The 22,276-nt window shown below is 45.9% G+C and overlaps 1 protein-coding gene across 1 annotated transcript in view; it reads left to right on the top strand.

Annotated features, from left to right (window-relative positions):
• Positions 1-22,276, top strand: part of TRPC4 (transient receptor potential cation channel subfamily C member 4) — a 130,963-nt gene that overhangs the window by 70,351 nt on the left and 38,336 nt on the right. The window contains exons 3-4 of the mRNA XM_056848067.1: positions 445-963; positions 18,788-19,124. Coding sequence (XP_056704045.1) covers positions 445-963; positions 18,788-19,124 — 856 coding nt within the window. The remainder of the gene's footprint in view (positions 1-444; positions 964-18,787; positions 19,125-22,276) is intronic.

The raw sequence follows: 22,276 nt of genomic DNA, 5'->3' as shown, positions 1-22,276 counted from the left end.
ACAGTGGCCAACCAGGTGCCTCTAGGAAGCCCACAAGCAAGACCACTGCAGCAGCACCATCCTGCCTTTCTTCCACACCAACTAATATAACAGGCATGCTCCTCTGATCCTGGAGAGAACAGGTGTGCATCATGACTAATATTTATTTTGATTAGTAGCCATGGATAGCCCTCTCCTCCATGATCATGTCCGCTCCCCTCTTAAAGCCTTCCAAGTTGGCAGCCATCACCACTTTCTGGGGCAGGGAGTTCCACAATGTAAGTTCCAAAATGCCATCCAACAGGTGCTGGTGAGATAATTTAGATTAGCGAGAATGTCTCATGGGAGTTCAAGATAGCCTGAATTGGTTTAGCCAATACGTTCTTGAGGAGAAGCTTCCAGTGATATGTTCTCTTGGCCTTCAGCTACAGATGAGATTTACTGTCTCTCTCTTTTTCCCCACAGGTGCCACCCATACTTCTGGATAAACAATTCTCGGAATTTACGCCAGACATTACACCCATTATCCTGGCCGCTCACACCAACAATTATGAGATCATCAAACTTTTGGTCCAGAAAGGCGTTTCAGTCCCCAGGCCCCACGAAGTCCGCTGCAACTGCGTTGAATGCGTCTCCAGCTCGGACGTGGACAGCCTGCGCCATTCCCGGTCCAGACTAAATATCTATCGGGCCCTCGCGAGCCCATCTTTGGTGGCTCTGTCCAGCGAGGATCCTTTCCTCACAGCTTTCCAGCTCAGTTGGGAACTTCAGGAGCTGAGCAAAGTGGAGAACGAGTTCAAATCGGAATATGAGGAGCTGTCGCAGCAGTGCAAGCAGTTTGCAAAAGACCTCTTGGATCAGACGCGGAGTTCCAGGGAGCTGGAAATTATCCTTAACTACCGAGACGATAACAGCATAATAGAAGAGCAGAACGGGAACGATCTGGCAAGGCTGAAACTGGCAATTAAGTACCGTCAGAAAGAGGTAAGCGTCCTGGAGGCCGTCATAGCCAATTTAGTTGCAATAATGTGCGATAGAATCCTTTAAATGTGGAACACACTGTTCTTGGTCTTGTTTTGCTTTTAATTGAGTGAACAGCATAGTAGGTTTTTAGGGTTGTGCGAGATCCGAAGCTCAAATATCGCAGTACCTCGTAGATCCATCAGCACTGTTGGCTGTTTTGTTTTTCACCTGAAAGAGATGTTGCTAGTGGATCTGCCTGACATCCAGGGTTTTATTTCGAAAGACGGGAGCGGTTTCTGGTTCGTTACCCACTTAAAATTCAACCGCTCGATGCGGCGCGAGTTCCTTCAAACGGTTGATTCATCTAAATGTGTGGGTGCCTGCCTAAGAATACTCCGATAACAATCAACTTGGTAATGACCCAGAGATGTGTCACTTGGCCCTGCTTCGAATAAACCCCAGATAGGGAGACTGCTTAGAAGGATTCTAATCCCATATTCCGCTTGGACCAGCTGCTGCGGTCCAGTGATTCTGCAAGGATAAAATGGCTTTGAAGAAGCTTTGCAAAAATGGGCCTCGGGACCAATGCCTGGCCATTATGTTTGTTTCCGTGGCTGTAATCCTGTGTACATTTCGTAGGAAGTAAATCCTGCTGCAGTCTATGGAACAACCTTCTAAATAAACATGTTCTCCATAATGGGCAGCATTTGGACAAACAAACAAAACCGTATTCTGTTTGATTCAGTAAAGTTAGCTTTGGCACAGATTAAATGTTGGCAGATCGTCTGTTTACTTAACTGTGATTCAATCCGCCGCGAGTCAGGGCACCTTGAGGTAGCTCCAGTCAAATGAAAATACATATTTAAATTCAGATTAAAAAGAACACTGCGTGTAAGACTGTACACCTTAGCACGTGTTTATTTTTTAAATTAAAATTAGAAAATGCTGGAAGCATAATCCATGCCTTCCCCCCTTAAAAATGCTACTAAGAGTCCAGGAAGCCTGGTGTTGATGAACAAAACCAGGGAGGGGGTGCTTAGAGGGCTCGATCCACTCTTTCCTTCCTCTGGGAGGCCTAATGCACTAAGCATAAACAACGTTTAAACAGACATCTTATCTTTGTCTGATCACACTCTATGGTCCTGGAAATGATTTGAAAGCGCCAAATGTCCGTGCTTTCAACATACACTTATAGCACAATGTTTCCACTTCCTCCGTTTCAGGGTCGTTTCCCCCTGAGGAGCGTATACCTTTCAATTGGCATTTGGGGTGTTTTGGGGTTGCCTCCTCTGTTTGCATAGGGGAACTTTGCTTTAGGAGTAGATGGGGCCCTGAGAGGATGGGGTAGAGAAACACAAGGGCCGTTTGTGCATGGCTGTTTCCTTGTGGTCACCCAGCCAACTACTTCGCGGCTTTGCTTTGATTATACTCGCATTTTCTGACCATCAGAGGTCGCCTCGCTCTCCCCGTCCATTTCTTTTTTTAAAAGATATTTTATTAGCATTTTCAGAAAAAAATAGATTGCAAACCAACGTATACATACACTTTCATCCACACAGTTTTCCCTTACTTCTCCCCGTCCATTTCCATGTGTTTTGCTCATGTTTTCTGGATTTGTGTTTAGCCAGCATCCAGAAAACGCAGGGGAAATGTGCAGAAGCTAGGGTTGCCAGGTCCCTCTTTGCCACCGGTGGGAGGTTTCCAGCTAATACCTGGAGGTTGGCAACCCTAACGGAAACACGTGGGGAGAGCGAGGCAACCTCTGATGGTCGGAAAGTGAGCGCATAATCAAAGCAATGCCCTGAAGTAGTCGGCGAGGTGACCATGAGGAAACAGCCATGCATAGGGTTGCCAGGTCCCTCTTCGCCACTGGCGGGAGGTTTGGGGGCGGAGCCTGAGGAGGGCAGGGTTTGGGGAGGGGAGGGACTTCTATGCCATAGAGTCCTATTGCTAAAGCGGCCATTTTCTCCAGGCAAACAGATCTCTATCAGCTGAAGATCAGTTGTAATAGCAGGAGATCTTCTGCCACCACCTGGAGGTTGGCAACCCTAGCCATGCATAAATGGCCCATGATTGCCCTATTCTGATTTCGAGCCTTACTACCGGAAGATGCCAGCACCTGGACCTAGGGGGGTCTCTGCATATGATGCGGGGGCTCTGACTTTAAGCCTCTAACAAGCTGAACTGCGGTATAGTGTATAGATTTTTGTGGTTCAAACAGAACCCCAAATGTAAAGAAGTTATCGATTGGCCCAGATCTCTTTGCATGTTGTCAGAGGAAGTTTCTTCACCAGAAAATGTGCATGTCATTCGGCACTTGAACCTGTAAACTTCATGTATTCGTAGGGAGCAAATAAAAATTGCAAAGGGCAAAATGGTCAAGAAGAGACAAAATTATCACAGGTAGGGTTGCCCAGTCCGGGGTGGGAAATTTTTGGGGTGGAGCCTGAGGAGGGCTGGGTTTGGGGAGGAGAGGGACTTCAATGCCATGGAATCCAATTGCCAAAGTGGCCATTTTCTCCGGGAGAACTGATCTCAATTGGCTGGAGATCAGTTGTATTAGGGGGGATCTCCAGCTACAAACTGGAGGCTGGCAACCCTAATCACAAGTAAAAAATGTTACACATATTGAGACATGTAATTTAGACATGAGCATAGCAAGAACTGACAATAGTGGGTTTAATTCTTTAAATTTTAAAGAATTGTTTTCTTTTTTAGTCTGGGAATTATCTTCTTTATAGGCAATTGGGTGGTGGGCTTGCAATTCATGGCTGGTTAGTAAAAATTAACAATAAATAGGCAAACAGGGCTGAACCACAGCTCAAGTCAAAAACAAAACCAGCACTGGGACCAAGGCGACAATAGTATACTGGTTATATTAGTACAAACAATAACCTATTCAACAACATAGGCAGGTAACTACCACACAAAATAAGAGTAAAGTGAATTGGAACTAGTCAAAATGGATACTAGTCATGATGCATACCAAGTCTCTCCAGGATCAGAGGAGAGTGCCTGTTATATTAGGTGCCGTGAAACATGGGCAGGATGCTGCTACTGCAGTCGTCTTGGTTGGCCCCTGTGGGAACAGACTGCTGGACTGGATGGGCCTTGGTCTGATCCAGCAGGGCCTTTCTTATGTTCTTATGATGCACACCTATTCTCTCCAGGATCAGAGGAGCAGGCCCATTATATTAGGTGCTTTGGAACACAGGCAGGATAAATGCTGCTGCAGTCGTCTTGTTTGTGGGCTTCCTAGAGGCACCTGGTTGGCCACGGTGTGATCAGACTGCTGGCCTTGATGGACCTTAGTCTGATCCAGCAGGGCTTTTCTTCCTGCTCCAGGATGTGGTGATGGCTGCCAACTTGGAAGACCTGAAGAGGGGAGGTAACATGTTCATGGATAGGGTTGCCAACTTCCAGGTACTAGCTGGGGATCTCCCGCTATTACAACTGATCTCCAGCTGATCAAGACCAGTTCACCTGGAAAAAATGGCCACTTTGGCAATTGGACTCTATGGCATTGAAGTCCCTCCCCTCCCCAAACCTCCATCCTCCTTGGGCTCCGCCCCAAAAACCTCCCAGTGGTGGCGAAGTGGGACCTGGCAACCCTATTCATGGAGAAGGGTATTCATGACTACTATTAAAAATGGAGACTAGTCATGCTGCATACCTATTCTCTCCAGGATCAGAGGAGCATGCCAAATATATGAGGTGCTTTGGAACACAGGAAGGACAATGCTGCTGCACTCGTCTTGTCTGTGGGCTTCCTAGAGGCACCTGGTTGGCCTCCGTGTGAACAGACTGCTGGACTTGATGGGCCTGGGTCCGATCCAGCAGGGCTTTTCTTATGACCTTACGTTCTTATGTAACAGATACCTTCTTCCACTCTTCGGAAGGTCATCCTACAGACTGCGTGTAAAAGAATGAAGGGGCGCAGGTTGCTTTGAAGACTGGAGACTCTGTTGGGAGATGCGCACACGCACACTCCTTTGGTTATAGTGATACTCCTTGAAAAATGGAAGCAACAGTGTGTTTAGTCTTGGAGGCCGTAAGGGAACAGCTAAAACATTAACACGTCTGGGCGGCTGACTCCAAAAACACCCATTTCTGCTGATTATCAACCATATTTCATAAACACTTGTCCAAGGAGGGCTGCTGTATGACAAAAGGCCGCTCTCTCTCTCAGAAGGTCTGTTTACAGACAAGAGTCTATGGGATAATAAACTGTATAAGTTAGGGAAGTGTTTTAATAGGGCCCTTGATTTAGGATGGCTGTAGCTAGACACTTTATTTTGCTAATTTATTTTGAAAAATTAGCTTTGGACCTCCCGGTGGGTTTCTCCTCTTTGAAAGAACTGTTTTTATCCTCTTCCTTTCGTCTAGTCTGTTTGGACCATCTGCTCTCTCTGCTTGCCACGGTATTTATGTTTCTGTGAGTGCACAAAGGATTGCTGTAGAGCCAGCGTGGGGTAGCGGTCAAGAGCGGCGGACTCTAATCTGGAGAACCGGGTTTGATTCCCCTGCTCCTCCACATGAACGGCGGACTCTAACCTGGAAAACTGAGTTCGATTCCCTGCTCCTCCACATGAATGGCGGACTCTAATCTGGAAAACTGAGTTTGATTCCCCACATGAGCGACAGACTCTACTCTTGAGAACCGAGTTCGATTCCCTGCTCCTCCACATGAGCGGCAGACTCTAATGTGGAAAACCGAGTTTGATTCCCCTGCCTCTCCACATGAACGGCAGACTCTAATCTGGAAAACTGAGTTCGATTCCCCTGCCTCTCCACATGAACGGCGGACTCTACTCTTGAGAACCGAGTTCAATTCCCTGCTCCTCCACATGAGCGGCAGAATCTAATCTGGAAAACTGAGTTTGATTCCCCACATGAGCAACAGACTCTAATCTGCAGAACCAAGTTCGATTGCCTGCTCCTCCACATGAGCGGCGGACTCTAATCTGGAGAAGCCGGTACGATTCCCCTGCTCCTCCACATGAAGCCTGCTGGGTGACCTTGGGCTAGTCACAGTTCCCTCCGAACTCTCTCAGCCCCACCTACCTCACAAGGTGTCTATTGTGGGGAGAGGAAGGGAAGGAGACTGTAAGCTGCTTTGAGACTCCTTGCGGCAGAGAAAAGCAGGGAATAAAAAACAACTTTTTCTTCTTCGGGGTCCCCAACCTTTCTGAGTTTGTGGGCACCTTTGGAATTCGGATTCAGCACTAGGGCTGCCAGGTTCCTCCTGGCCACCGGCAGGGAATGGGCGGTTAGGGTTGCCAGCTCCCTCTTCGCCGCAGGCAGGAGGGTTTTGGGGCAGAGCCTGAGGAGGGCGGGGTTTAGAGACGGGAAGGACTTCAATGCCACAGAGTCCAATTGCCAAAGCAGCCTTTTTCTCCAGGGGAACTGATCTCTGTCACCTGGAGATCAGTGGTAATAGCGGGAGATCTCCTGCTAGTGCCTGGAGGTTGGCCACCCGAAGGTTGCTAGATCCAGGTTGGGGAAACTCCTGGAGATTTGGGGATGGAGCCTGGGGAGGAGAGAGACCATAGAGTCCCACCCTCCAAAGCATCCATTTTCTCCAGGGAAACATCTCTGTAGTCTGGAGAGGAGTTTTAATTCCGGGGGATCCACAGGTCCTACCTGGAGGCTGGCATCCCTACACAACACTGTGGGTTCAGCCACAAATTGCCAGGTCCCTCTTCGCCACTGGTACGAGGTTTTTGGGCCAGAGCCTGAGGAAGACAGAGTTTGGAGAGGAGAGGGACTTCAGTGCCATAGAGTACCTGGAGGTTGGGAAGTGGTCTATATTTCTGCATATAGGGTATTGTAAGTAGGATACTATTATGTAACTGAAGACAAACTGCTTTGAGAGAAGACTATCTACTTATGGGTTGCCAGGTCCCTCTTTGCCACCGGCGGGAGGTTTTAGGGGTGAAGCCTAAGGAGGGCGGGGTTTGGGGGAGTGGAGGGACTTCAATGCCATAGAGTCCAATTGCCAAAGCGGCCATTTTTCTCCAGGGGAACTGATCTCTATTGGCGGGAGATCGGTTGTAATAGCAGGAGATCTCCAGCTAGGACCTGGAGGTTATCAAGCAAAAATCAGCAATTGGCTCATATCTAAACACAAATATTATAAGGAGAGACACAAATAACAACAAGGCAGTGCAAATATCTACAAGTGAGCCGTCATCTAAACAGGAAACAAATTCCTAACAACAGTACAAGAAATATGTACAAGAAATCTATGTCCAGGTTTCCCTCAGAGTCCAAAAGACACTTCATATGACTGAAAAGTCCTTGTAAAGGCAAGCCCTCGAAAACAAGGAAGGAATCTTCTTCATAGGTCTGTACTGATGAACAGACGCTTGGAACAGCCATCCAAACGGTGGCTGCAATGTTTTTTCAGCCGAGGAACCTGCTGGCAAGAGCAAAGGAAACGTCTTCCAGGTAACTGACACTTTCCCCAATAATGGCTTCTTCATCAATACATTTTCTCAGTGAGTGATATATAGGGCTGCCAACTGCCAGGTATTGGTCAAATACAATGATCACCTGTACTGTAAAACACTGCTTTGATATTCTTGCATATAGAGCTACGTGCTGTCTTTTCTTTAGCATTCTTTAACTGCCAGGTAGTAGCAGGTAGGGTTGCCAACTGCCAGGTAGTAGCAGGAGATCTCCTGCTAATTCAACTGATCTCCAGCCGATGGAGATCAGATCACCTGGAGAAAAATGGCCGCTTTGGCAATTGAAGTCTATGGCATTGAAGTCCCTCCCCTCCCCAACCCTGCCCTCTTCAGGCTCCGCCCCCAAAATCTCCCACCAGTTGAGCAGAGGGACCTGGCAACCCTAGTGATATACTCCCTTCCTGGTTTAACCACGGCATCTTGATAATGGGATGCATGTGGAATCCAGGAAGATGTTAGGTATTTGTTTCCTGTTACGATGACGGTTCACTTGTAGATATTTGCACTGCCTTGTTATTTGCATCTCTCCTTACAACGTATGTGTTTAGACATGAGCCAAGTGCGGATTTTTTCTTGATAGCCAACTTTATTGCATTAGTGGATAGTTTGCAGTACCTGGAGGTTAGCAACCCTAAATGCGCCATTCAAGTATATCGTGATTCAACTTTGCCATTCGCGGTTTGATTTGCCACATCACCACTGACAGGAGCGAAACTGATGCTGATTTACTGGGACCGTGGGCCACGGCTCTTCCTGCTTGGCGTCCGCCTGGAGAGAAAAGAGTGTTGTGTAGGAGAGATAATAATATTTAATTACCGGAGAAACGGATTCATTAAAACTGGAGCCTCTTCTAAAGAGCGAACCCCCAGGGCGGCATTAGCATGTTCTTAATGGTTCACCAGAAGCCCATGACTCAGTTACTCGGAACCTGGCCCCAAGCCAAGCTAAAAGCATGATTAGAGGGGGAAATAATTTGACATCATATTAATAAAATCCTAGATCCTGGAAACGCCACACCGCTGAGCATGCTTATCTTTGGTCCTCCAGAGAGAACGCCGAGAACGATTGTTACGGCTGCACAAAACAGACCGGTGAAAAGAATGTTCTGATTTTTATGTGGTGCGTGTCATTGTTTCCAGCCAGGAGGCTGCGCTTCATCTACCATCAGAAATCAACTCTTCGGTGGTGCTACACATCCTGCTACTGTGCCCAGTAGCGTTTGACGCCTTTTCTCCAGCCTAAGGGGGCATTTTGTCCCTTCTCTTCCGCAGAGCGGTCAGATTAGGTTTGCATCAGTGTTTGGCTCTTGGAGCCCTTTCATGCAGGGCTTTTCTTAAGTTCTTATGATACATGCCTCTTCTCTCCAGGATCAGAGGAGCATGCCTGTTACATACATTAGTTGCTGTGGAACACAGGCAGGATAATGCTGCTGCAGCCATCTTGCTTGTGGGCTTCCTGGAGGCACCTGGTTGGCCACTGTGTGAACAGACTGCTGGACTTGATGGGCCTGGGTCTAATCCAGCAGGGCTCTTCTTACAGCTGCCAACTTGGCATGCTTTAAGAGGGGAGTGGACATGTTCATTGAGGACAGGGCTATCCATGGCTACTAGTCAAAATGGATACTAGTCATGATGCATACCTATTCTCTCCAATCTCAGAGGAGCGTGCCTGTTATCTTAGGTGCTGTGTAACACAAGCAGGATGGTGCTGCTGCAGCCGTCTTGCTTGTGGGCTTCCTGGAGGCACCTGGTCGGCCACTGTGTGAACAGACTGCTGGACTTGATGGGCCTGGGTCTGATCCAGCAGGGCTCTTCTTATAGCTGCCAACTTGGCATGCTTTAAGAGGGGAGTGGACATGTTCATTGAGGGCAGGGCTATCCATGGCTACTAGTCAAAATGGATACTAGTCATGATGCATACCTATTCTCTCCAGGATCAGAGGAGCATGCCCATTATATTAGGTGCTGCTGGGGAACACAGGCAGGAGAATGCTGCTGCAGTCGTCTTGTTTGTGGCCTTCCTAGAGGCACCTGGTTGGCCACTGTGGGAACAGACTGCTGGACTTGATGGGCCTTGGTCTGATCCAGCAGGGTTTTTCTTATGTTCTTATGATACATACCATGATGTCTCCAGGATCAGAGGAGCATGCCTACTATATTAGTGCTGTGGAACACAGGCAGGATGCTGCTGCTGCAGTCATCTTGCTCATGGGCTTCCTAGAAGCACCTGGTTGGCCACTGTGTGAACAGAGTGCTGGACTTGATGGTTCTTGGTCCAATCCAGCAGGGCTTCTCTTACATTCTTATGATGCACACCTATGCTGTCCAGGCTTAGAGGAGCATGCCTATTTTGTGAGGTGCAGTGGAACACGGGCAGGATAATGCTGCTGCACCTGTCTTGTTTGGGGGCTTCCTAGAGGCACCTGGTTGGCCCCTGTGTAAACAGACTGCTAGACTTGATAGGCCTTGATCTGATCCAGCAGGGCTGTTCTTATGTTCTCATCGTTCGGGGTGTTTTGCCAGAAAATGTGCATGTGAATATATACCTTATGAAATCTGGCGTGTTTGGCTGGCCGAATCCTGCAGCCGTTCCGTCCCACTCCCTCATTGGGTGCGGGGGCGCACGATTTGGATTTGGCTAGCCATGTAATCGAAGCACCTTGGATTGTCCTTGCCAATGTGGCAGATGCTCAAGAGAGTCAGGTGCTCAGCCTACTGGCATCTTTCTATTCTAGCATTGCCTTTGGGGAGAGAGAGTGGAAGCCTGTTACACAAATAAATATGTATCAAATAGTCATTTTGTAGGCAGCGAAACGAGGGTGTGCGTGTGTGCGTGTGTGGAGTGGGGGTGGGAATGCAGCCGGGCCCGTTCGGAGGCATTCTGCCGATGCGTGGGCAGATGAAATTCAGCAGCAGAGAATTTCGTGAGCCTGCCTGCCTACCATTCATTACCAGACTTTTCGGAAGGTAAACGCTGTCTGCCAAGCTTCGTGCAGATAGGACCAACTGCCTTGATTTTGTGATGAATCCAATTTTCAGATTTTATCAACCTAACGTCGCGTTGAATGATCCTGGTGTGTTAGTAGGGCATCCAACTGGGACTTCTTGTATGTACACAAACACATGAAGCTGCATTGTACTGAATCAGACCCTTGGTCCATCAAGGTTAGGGTTGCCAGGTCCCTCTTCGCCACTGGCGGGAGGTTTTTGGGGGTGGAGCCTAAGGAGGGTGGTGTTTGGGGAGGGGAGGGACTTCAATGCCATAGAGTCCAATTGCCCAAGTGGCCATTTTCTCCAGGTGAACATATCTCTGTCGGCTGGCAATCAGTTGTAATAGCAGGAGATCTCCAGCTAATGACCTCTTCGTTAATTCCAGCATCACATCGTTAGGACTACGCTTTGAACTATATTATCAGCAACGGCGAATGTACTCTGCAAGAGACTCTTTGATAAAGCCATATAACTGAGGTTGACACGCGTTTTGCACCTTGTTATATTCAATAGGATAGTGGACTTTACGTTGTATAAAGGTGGTGTTTTGTCAAAAAAGTAGCATTTGTGATAAAAAAAAAATGCACTTTGTTAATAATTCTCGCTCCTGTACTGATTTTCTAATCTCTGCGATACTGATACAGTGGTGCCTAATTTCTTTCCCAATAACCAGAGGTTAGCAACCCTACCTGAAAGAAAACACCAACTGGAACACGAAGATCTTTTGCTGCATCACTGTTTTATTTTCCATTGCCAAATCGCCTTGATCGGATTGTTCTGCACTTTAAATCTGAGTTACTGCTGCTTCAGCATGTATTGCGTTTTATCATTTGGGAGTGATGCTGTCGGTTGTCTGATTGCTACAGCTCTTGCAGCTGCCCGCTGTTTTAAGGATACTGGACGGCCCTGATCTTGCCGGCCCAGGCTAGCCTGATCTTGTAAGGTCTCAGCGACTAAAAGGGTCAACCCTGGTTAGCACTTGGAGAGGAGACAACCAAGGAAGTCCAGGGTCACTATACAGAGTCATGTACAAGGAAGGAATCTGGTTCAGTGACTGATGGGAGCCAGCATGGTGTAGTGGTTAAGAATGGTGGACTCTAATCTGGGGAACCGGGTTCGATTCCCCGCTCCTCCACATGAGCAGCGGAGGCTAATCTGGTGAATTGGATTTTTTTCCCCACTCCTCCACATGAAGCCAGCTGGGTGACCTTGGGCCAGTCACAGTTCTCTCAGAAATCTCTCAGCCCCACCTACCTCACAAGGTGTCTGTTGTAGGGAGAGGAAGGGAAGGAGATTGTAAGCCGGTTTGATTCTCCTTAAAAGGGAGAGAAAATTGGCATATAAAAATCAACTCTTCTTCTTTATTGACAGGAGGGGTTTTAGAGAGGTTTTTTGGTGTTATGATTAATTTTGAAAGTGTTTCAGAGATGAAACGGGGAAGTGTTAATTTGGACTGTTGGAAATAATTTTAATTAACAGGGTCGGACACCAGTGGGCTTAACGGTCCCGCCAATAATGCAGATTTCTTGCGGTTTCTTCTCCTACGTCAATATGTTTTCCATCTTGCCTCTCCGACAGAGCCTGTTCATCCCCAACCTGTCTCCATAGTCTCGTCAGGTTAGCCTAAAGGACAATCCCCAGGCAAAAGACAGCAAGTAGAATTCGTTCAGTCCAACCAAAGAAACACAAAACAGCGCACCAGCGTTTGGATTTTATGGAATTCGGAAGGGGGCAGGAAGAAATCAGGCTCAGCTCTTTAAGGCCTTTCATAAGCATCCTTTGTGAAAGAGCATGCAGGTTTGCATAGACAAAACAGTGTCTGGTGGAGACGCTCAGGGATTGCACTTTTCTTTTTCGGGGAACACATGTTTTCGGGGAACACATGCCAGCGTGGTGTAGTGGTGAAGAGCGGTGGTTTGAAGCGGCGGACTCTGATCTGGAGAACCAGGTTGGTTTCCCCACTCCTACACATGAAGCCAGCTGGGTGACCTTGGGCTAGTCACACTCTCTCAACCCCACCTACCTCACAGGGTGACTGTTGTGGGGAGGGGGAGGGAAGGAGATTGTAAGCTGGTTTGAGTCTCCCTTAAGTGGTAGAGAAAGTCGGCATATAAAAAACAACTCGTCTTCTTCTTGCCAGTTAGCATGCTCAACAGTGTTTAGCTGCAAAATCGGACAAGCGGACATTTCTAGGTGGAAGAATGAGGTGCCACACTCAACGTAACTGTGGGGCAGAAGGCAGGCTGAGTTGATGGTGGATTACAAATTGCTTGTTTATTAAAACACATTTTTCTTGAACTTGTGTGTGTGTGTTAAGTGCCGTCAAGCCGCTTCTGACTCATGACGACCCTATGAATGAAAGTCCTCCAAAATGTCCTGTCTTTGACATCCTTGAACTGACTATGATTAAAATTAGAGCGCAGAGCATGTAGATTTTTTTTTCTGATTTTCTGCTTTCTTCCCCTCCCAGCATGGTGTAGTGGTTAAGAGCAGTGGTTTGGAGCGGTGGACTCTGATCTGGTGAGCTGGGTTTGATCCCCCACTCCTCCACATGAGCGGTGGAGGCTAATGTTTTGGACTGGATTTGTTTCCCCACTCCTACACATGAAGCCAACTGGGTGACCTTGGGCTAGTTACAGCTCTCTTAGAGCTCTTTCAACCTCACCTACCTCACAGGGTGTCTGTTGTGGGGAGGGAAAGGTGATTGTAAGCCAGTTTGATTCTTCCTTAAGTGGTAGAGAAAGTTGGCATATAAAAACCAATTCTTATTCTTCTCCTCCTCCTCCTCCTCCATCTCCTTCTTTCTGATGGTTCAATGTACACAAAATAATTAAAAATATTGTTTAAAATTACATTCAGGGTATGTGTATAAAGTGTATATAAAACATACATAAATTTGGGTCCCATCCCCGATATATCTCATTATGTATATGCAAAAATTCCTAAACATTCCAATATATGGAAAGATCCAAAATATGTACCACTTCTGATCCCAAGCAGTTCGGATAAAGGATACTCCACCTGTACTGAAGGCACTGCTGAGATGGCATTCAATCCAGATTGCTAATTCATGCTTGTGAAATTCCTGGAGAATTGGGGGTGGAGCTTGGGGTATGGGAAGAGGGGGATCTCAGTAGGGATATGATGCCATAGAGTCCTCCCTCTGAAGGAGCCATTTCCTCCAGGGGAACTGATCTCTGTAGTCTGGAGATCACTTAGAATTCAGGGAGATCTTCAAGTTCCACCTGAAGCTTGGCCATTCTACTTAGGACTGCCGACCTCCAGGTAGATGGCATCTTTGGTGAAATAAGGGACGTGAAACATTGGGTCCATGAAGTGGAACTGACGAAGAAACCTGAAATGGCCGTCTTCCTCTTCACCCACTGATCTTCCTTCTTCTGGAAAGATTGACTTACCTGTAATCCATACCTGAAATCAAAACACGAGAAATTTATTCTAAAGACTGAGAACTTTGAGTACATTGATAATATATTTATTGGAAATTGAACTTTATTTCACTTGTGCATCTTTGATGTGTGTGTTGCTGTTTCTGTATATCTATAATACAGTCTCTGTGTAGCTATACTCAGTGTGTAGCCCTTCTGTGTCGGACTTTGAGCAATCTCCAGGAACTAGCTGGAGATCTCCTGATATTACAACTGATCTCTGGCCGATAGAGATCAATTCAGCTGGAGAAAATAGCTGCTTTGGCCATTGGACTCTATGGCATTGAAGTCCCTCCCCTCCCTAAACCCCGCCCTCCTCAGGCTCCACCCCAAAACCTCCCACCGGTGGAGAAGAAGGACCTGGCAACCCTAATTCTAGTTGAGCTGTGAGACTCTTAGATGAAACACTGGCAATGTGGGAGTTTGCCCTCTTCAGTCCTGGACATGGATTTATCCTGCACAGTGAAGCATGTGTGATTAGTTTGGTAAGGTTTTAACAAATGCCATCTGACATGTTTAATTAGGAGAGATAATTGAATTTCCAAAAATACATCATTATCAAGTGAATTGAATTAAATTTAATCATCCACCGTGTTGTTTCTAAGGAGTCTGAAGTACATCTTAGGGTTTCAGCGCTAATGGTTTAGTTGATTTCTATGGAGCACTCTTAGCCAACCAGCCAACCCGACTAATCTTCCTGGCCGGCAGAGCAAACAGACAAAAGAAGCCGAATATCTCTCGGCACAGGTTTTCCCTCTCAAAAACGGAACTGCATTGCAAGGATGAGCTAGTGATCAGCTTTGCAATTCAAAAATGTGGGAGAAATCAGCCACTTGAACAATTGCTGAAAACTGGAGCTGGTACACAGGTTTCACCATTCTATGTGGCTTCAGATCCAGAGGAACCACAACCAAACTAATGGTTTCAGTTATTTTATTTATTTTAGTTTATGTACAAAAAATCCCAACTTCAAGTGTAGGGTAATGGCATCTGAACTTGATGAAACTGAGAGGGAAAAAGATCTTGGGGTCATAGTAGATCTTGGCCATCTTCTGGATATGTAGTAGGGGTCACTGGGGGCATCTTGGCCATCTTCAGGGCATGGAGTAGGGGTCACTAGGGGTTTGAGGGGGAGGTAGTTGTGAATTTCCTGAATTTCCAAAATACTAAAACTCAAGGGCATTCAGTGAAGCTGATGAGCAGTAGATTCAGGATGAACAAAAGGAAATGCGTTACACAGCAAGTGATTAAAGTGTGGAATTTGCTGCCAGAAGTTGTCGCGATGGCCACAGGCACAGTCATCTTTAAAAGGATACTGGATAGATTCATGGAGTGCAGGTCCATCAGTGGCTACTAGCCATGGTGACCTAAGGAACCTCCATGCTCAGAGGCAGTCAACCTCTGAATTACCAGTGCCAGGAGGCAACATCAGGGGAAAGCCATGGCATCTGTGCCCTGTCATTGGACCTCTAGAGGAACTGATTGGCCACTGTGTGAGATAGGATGCTGGAATAGATGGGCCACGGGCCTGATCCAGCAGGACTCTTCTTATGTTCTTACATACGGAAACATATGAAGCTACCTTGTACCGATTATGACCATTGGCCCATCAATATTTTTCTGCCCAGATGTTCCAAAGGGGTTGCCCTGTTAGGATGCTGTAGCAAAAGAAAACAACTTTTCCTTCTCTTCTCTGTAATTTCTCTCCCACTTTTCTCCTCCTCCTTCATTTTCTCTCTCATCCTTTCATGATCTGCCTTCATTTCTCTCCCACCCCCTTCTAATTTTTTCTGTGTTCTCCTCTCCCTTTATTTTCCAGTCTTCTTTTCAACTCCTTCTCATCCCTATCCTGACTGGTAATTTAGGACATAACATTAAGTTAGCAGCAAACCTTTGTCAATGAACAAAAATGGGGGGGATTAGAGTTAATATTTCCACATAAGCTGCAGGGGTGTCCATTCGGCAAAGCTGAACCAAAAAACCTGTGAATAATATTTTTTGTTGGTTTTCTATCCCGAAAAAATGGCAGTGGTTTAAGGGAGCTGAAAAGCGAATCCTGAATAATGCTGAATTTTTTCCAGCATTTTCAGGTTTGGGTTTAATATACCTGGAAAATGTTGAATATCTGAAAAAGCTGACACCCCTCCCCCCCCCCCAATACTGGTATGAGAATTTGGCTTTTTTTTTTCTTTCAATTTTTCGGAAAACTTCAGTCTGTGAAACCTGAAACCAAAAATACCAGAGGAGAAAAAATAATGCAAACCCCTAATAAACTGTCAAAGTTGTATAAAAAGATGTTTTCCCCCCTCCACCCTTTACATGCATTAATCTGTTCTAGTAGTTACAAATGTAGAACACAACGCCTTCTTTCACTCCCCCGCTCCATGATTAGGAGTGATTTAAGTACAATTTAAAGACTGTTCAAGCAGTGAATTATATTTTATTATTGTGTTAGTAAGACATCTAATATCCCTTTGTAAATGCCATGTAAATGCATTTGCAGCAGACATTAAAGATGAAGTTTTGTGGACAGGAAGCTTCACGCTATACGACAAATGATGTAATCTTTTAAAAAATTGCATCAGCAAAATCAACCCCAGTGATCTCAGTACTTGGGGAGAGGGCATAGTTCTTCTGCAGCAGAGCTTCTGCTTGGCATACAACAGATCCCAAGTTCAGTCCCCGGCATCTTCAGTAAGGATGTTCTGAGAAGCTGCTCTTTCTCCTCCCAGACACTGATCCGGTCGTCTCCTACAGAGTGTCACTCTTTGCCTTCGCAGTCAAGAAAATTCAGGCTAAAGCTGTATTTAATCAGGGCATTTAATGCATTTAATTAGTAGCGCTTTTTTGGGTCGGACTGTTTTAATATTATTTATGACTAGGTTTTATATGACAGATTGTAATGTCTCCGGCCGCAAACGATAAACTTTATCAAAACGTATTGTACATGTGAACACACGAGCGCATGAAGCTGCCTTCTACTGAATCAGACCCTTGGTCCATCAAAGTCAGTATTGTCTACTCAGCCCGGCAGCTGCTCTCCAGGGTCTCAGGCAGGGGTCTTTCACATCACCTACTTGCCTGGTCTCTTTAACTGGACATGCCAAGGATTGAACCTGGGGCCTTCTGCATGCCAAGCAGATGTTCCACCACTGAGCAAGGGCCCCTCCCCTCGTAGTAAGGATGAAGTAGTAGGTAATGGGGAAAACCTACATTTGAGACCCTGGAGAGCTGCTGCCAGTCTGAGTAGGCCATACTGACCTTGATTCGTTATAAGGCAGCTTTGTATGTTCATGTGTGCACTTCTCATCCAACACTACTCCATAACCCATTTCGCCCCTGTTTTCATGCTAGCGAAAAGGTACAAGGGTAAACCGAAATAGATTTCTTACTGATTTACTTAACTAACATTGTATTGTGACATGAAGATTCGTTAACTAGATCCCACTTTATTAGATGTAAGAAGTGTACCCTATACTGGCAGGCAAATACACATATGTGTAAATATATCATTTTTTTAAAAAAATGGACAGATGTAACAGTTTGAGAGTTGGGTAGGAACCAGAAAGAAATCACAAGCTCACATGCACACCTCCACTCAGTAATTAAACATCTCCACAGCAAACTAGACTGTCATTATACATGAGCTACACGTTTTTTCTCTTTCTTGTGAACCAGAATTTCAAATGCTGGTTTAACCCTGATTAGGAGCAAATAGAACAAGCCATAGTTTGTGTCAGAGACATAACAATAAACGAAGGTTTACTACCGAGGTCCCCAACCTTTTTGAGCCTGCAGGCACATTTGGAATTCTGACCTGGCATGGTGGGCACAGGAACAAAATGGCGGCCTCCAAATGGCGGCCGCAGGAAGAGGAGCGAACCGCAAAATGATTGCCACAGCTTAATTTAAGAACGTAAGAAAATAAGAAAGGCCCCGTTGGATCAGACCGAGGTCCATCAAGTCCAGCAGTCTGTTCACACCGTGGCCAACCAGGTGCCTCTAGGAAGCCCCCAAACAAGACGACTGAAGCAGCATTTATTCTGCCTGTGTTCCACAGCACCTAATATAATAGGCCTGCTCCTCTGATCCTAGAGAGAATAGGTATACATCATGACTAGTACCCATTTTTACTAGTAGCCATGAATAGCTATAACATAAGGAAGGACTTGTTCATTATGGATGCAGAATCTTTTAATGTTTAAACCCTGATTTGGTTGTGAGTACCAATAAATACATATTTAATTTTATCAACCATTTACATTTTTATTCCTGTGAGTGGTTTGCCCGGGGACCTATAATGCTGTTAAGATGGGAAACCACCAAGGGAAGTCCAGGGGCCCGGCGCAGAGACAGGTGATGGCAAACTACCTCTGAACTATGGTTGCCAACCTCTGGGTTCTAGCTGGAGATCTCCCGCTATTACAACTGGTCTCCAGCCGATACAGATCAGTTCACCTGGAGAAAATGGCTGCTTGAGCAATTGGACTTTATGGCATTGAAGTCCCTCCCCAAACCCCACCCTCCCCAGGTTCCACCCTAAAAATCTCCAGGTATTTCCCAACCTGGAGCTGGCAACCCTACTCAGAACTCTTCTTGCCTTGAAAACTCAATGGGATCACCGTCAGTCGGCTGTGACTTGACAGCAGGCTATGGTTGCCAGATCCCTCTTCGCCACTGGCGGGAGGTTTTTTTGGTGGAGCCTCAGGAGGGCGGGGTTTGGGGAGGGGAGGGACTTCATTGCCATAGAGTCTATTGCCAAAGCGGCTATTTTCTCCAGGAGAATTGATCTCTATGGGCTGGGGATCAGTTGTAATAGCAGGAGATCTCCAGCTTGTACCTGGAGGTAGGCAGTACTACAGCAGGCTCTTTTCTGTGCGCAAGAGAGAATGGTGTGCTCGGTGGAAGAAATGTGACTGTTCTTTTTCTTTTGCTTTAGTTCGTGGCCCAGCCCAACTGCCAACAGCTCCTCGCCTCTCGCTGGTACGACGAGTTCCCCGGCTGGAGGCGGCGCCACTGGGCTGTGAAGATGTTGACGTGCGTCATCATCGGGTTCCTCTTCCCGGTCTTCTCCGTCTGCTACCTGATCGCCCCCAAGAGCCCGCTGGGGCTGTTCATCAAGAAGCCATTCATCAAATTCATCTGCCACACGGCCTCCTACTTGACTTTCCTGTTCCTCCTGCTCCTCGCCTCTCAGCACATTGACAGATCTGACCTGAACATGCAAGGCCCTCCGCCAACCATCGTCGAGTGGATGATATTACCGTGGGTCCTGGGTAAATGTATTAGTAAAGAAAATACAGCCAAATTCTCTGTGGTTCGGGGATTATTGCCTAGCATCCCTGAAGCCCTTCAGTATGAAACACTGGAGTGCATCAGCATTAGGACCAGGGGTTCCCAACCTTTTTGAGCCTGCGGGCAACTTTCCAGTTCTGACACAACTTTCTAATTCTGACACAAAATGGCACCTTTCTAATTCCGCAATCAAACCCCAAAATGCAAAAGCATGTGACTAAGGGACAATACTCATAGATTTAATTATGTACCAACATTATAACTCCCTATATATACTGACTGAGATACATCCAAAGTCTCCAGACGGGTTGCCGGCTCCTGAGCCCGTTTGCCAAACAGAATGAGGAGTTTGTCAGATTATGTATCATTCTGAACAAATAAGATTGATGTGAAGTTCTGACAAAGATTTTTACGAAACGGGATCAGGAGCCGGCATCCCATCTAGTACCGAAGAGATTATTTATAGCTATTTTTCTACCGATACTGAAGAGATGATTTATACTGGTGTTGCATCATTGAAGAGACCACCACACATGGAAGAACAAGCTCAAGGATTGTATATGGACACTTGATTCTATGCCAGTAGAATTATTGTGTATTGTTACTTTGGGTGTATTTCAGTAAGTATATATAGGTAGTTATAATGTTGATACATAATTAAATCTATGAGTATTGTCCCTTAACCACATGTATTTGTATTTTGGGGTTTGATTGCAGTGATGGTGTAGTGTGGCTACTATTTTTTTCTTGACCTTTCTAATTTTGACACAAAATGGCTGCCAAAAAATGGCTACCACAGGGGGCAGAGCCAGCCACAAAATGGCTGTCACAGTTTACCTTCAGTCACACACGGTGCAGATGCTTGTGCTGTGGGGGTGGCTAGAGATAGGGTTGCCAGCTCCGGGTTGGGAAATACCTGGAGATTTTGGGAGCGGAGCCTGAAGAGGGCGGGGTTTGGGGAGGGGAGGGACTTCAGTGCCATAGAGTCCAATTGCCAAAGCAGCTATTTCCTCCAGGGGAACTGATCTCTGTCAGCTGGATAAGTTGTAATGGAAGTCAAACAACAGCAGTAAGCCAAAATACAACAGTTAGATGCAAAAGTGTGAAGTTCATTAATCAAGTATGCACAAATGCACAATAAACAAAGGGGAAACACAAGATAGTACAGCGAATTCCCAACAACACAAGGATGAAGAAAAGGACCACAAGGCCCAGAACATAGATATGATGCACAATGCAATGACAAGGTTAACATAAAACCTTCAAATGTCCATGATTTTTAGAGTTATAATAACTCATAGTTCTTGTATATCAAAGTGATCGTGGTTCCTGTGAGACCAGTCTCTACAGGGATCCGGTACTCTCTTGTTTCGATTTTGGAAAATCTTCATCAGGAACAACATGGACTGCTACGTAGCCTGTTCTCATGTGTCTTTCCAAGGCAACATGTTGGGGACCCCTGATTCAGACCAGACGAAATAGTTCAAATAACGGTTGTCTTTATACCAGGCATAAGGAAAGCAGATTTTTTTTCCTTGAAATATTGCATTGTGTTACAGCAGATATCTTAAAGTTGCTTAATGTCATCATCTCCCATTAATCACAGAGAAATGGGATTCCTTTTGGATTATTGGTATTTGACAAATTTCTGGTCTTCCCTGAACTGTATAGAGAGATGCAGGTACATCTTAAAGTTGCTTAAAGTTGCCTAGATATCTTAAAGTTGCTTAATGTCACCGTCTCCCAGTAATCACAGACAAGTGAGATTCCTTTTGGATTATTAGCATTTGACAAATTTCAGGTTTTCCCTGAACTGAATAGAGAGATACAGTTATATGAAAGACTTAGGTTTTAATAGGATGCTTAATTTTAAAAATCAACATTTAAAATGTGCTAAGAATACACCTACGCCTCCCCATGGCAAATTCTTACTCATAAAACAAGCTTTTAAAAATACATAGAGGGAAAAATCTGTAACAAATTCTAATAAGAAGGCTATCTCTCTACAGGGTAAAATATGTAATATATCATCCTGCTTTACTGCCAGGAGTAAATTGCAGTTTCAGATAAATTGTCTGACTTTTCTCTAAAACCATCTAAATTGGAATCCCCACTCACTCTCTCTGCCTTCCTGCCTTCCTGCGGCAGTGCTTGTCTTTGGAGAAAGAACAGAATGAATGTAGATAGCTGATTTGTTTGTCAGGCCCAGTTCTTAGGAAGAATGTATTGGGGGCTATTTTTCTGAGAGTGTTACCGGAGAATCTAACAAGTGGCAGAGAACGTCAGCATATAAAAACCAACCCTTCTTCTTCTTCTCCTCCTCCTCCTCCTCCTCCTCCTCCTTCTTTCTGATGGTCCAGTGTACACAAAATAATTAAAAATATTGTTTATAATTACATTCAGGGCATGTGTATAAAGTGTTTAAAATTAAACCAGAGAATCTAACAAGTATGTACCTAGGCTTCAGTTTAGTTTTTGTTTTTTTCCAGAAAGTGAAAATGTAATCAAAAATCAATTTCAGATCTTCGTTTTAAAAAAGATGCCAGCACAGAGATGGAAATATTGAAATTGTTAAGCGGTATGCAGTGCATTTAAATCACTAATCCTCTCTGAAAAGAGGGACCTGGAAACCCTAATGCCTGTAGATGAACGGTCTTGCCTCCTTGTTCCCTTCTATTTTAGCCTTCTTAGAGCTCATTCCTGCACCTGGGGACCGAACTGGCTAACCCCCTACACCAGTGTCGGATCGGGCCACTTGCATCAGCGCCCCAGGACTAGCATGGCAACGCAGCCCATGGACGCTGGCTTGGCCTCCTGCCAGCATCCTGCCGGTGCAAGTGCTCGTGCCAGCATCCTGGGATGCGTTCCAGGGGCGTTCGGGGGTGGGGATGCTGGTTGGCTGCCTCCTAACCCCTCTGTGTTGAGGCTGTGTTCTCTGGCACAGCCTCAATGTTCTCTATGGGGGGAAAGGCCCCATTTTTGAATTTTTGAAAGACTACTATTTTTTTCTTGACCTTTCTAATTCTGACACAAAATGGCTGCCAAAAAATGGCTACCACAGGGGGCAGAGCAGTGGTTTGGAGCAGTGGACTCTAATCTGGAGAACCGGGTTCGATTCCCCACTCCTCCACAT

Source organism: Euleptes europaea, chromosome 4, assembly GCF_029931775.1.
Source record: "Euleptes europaea isolate rEulEur1 chromosome 4, rEulEur1.hap1, whole genome shotgun sequence".
NCBI classification, from domain to species: Eukaryota; Metazoa; Chordata; class Lepidosauria; order Squamata; family Sphaerodactylidae; genus Euleptes; species Euleptes europaea.
The sequence above is the reverse complement of the archived record's forward strand: the minus strand, read 5'-3'. Positions and strand labels throughout refer to the sequence as shown.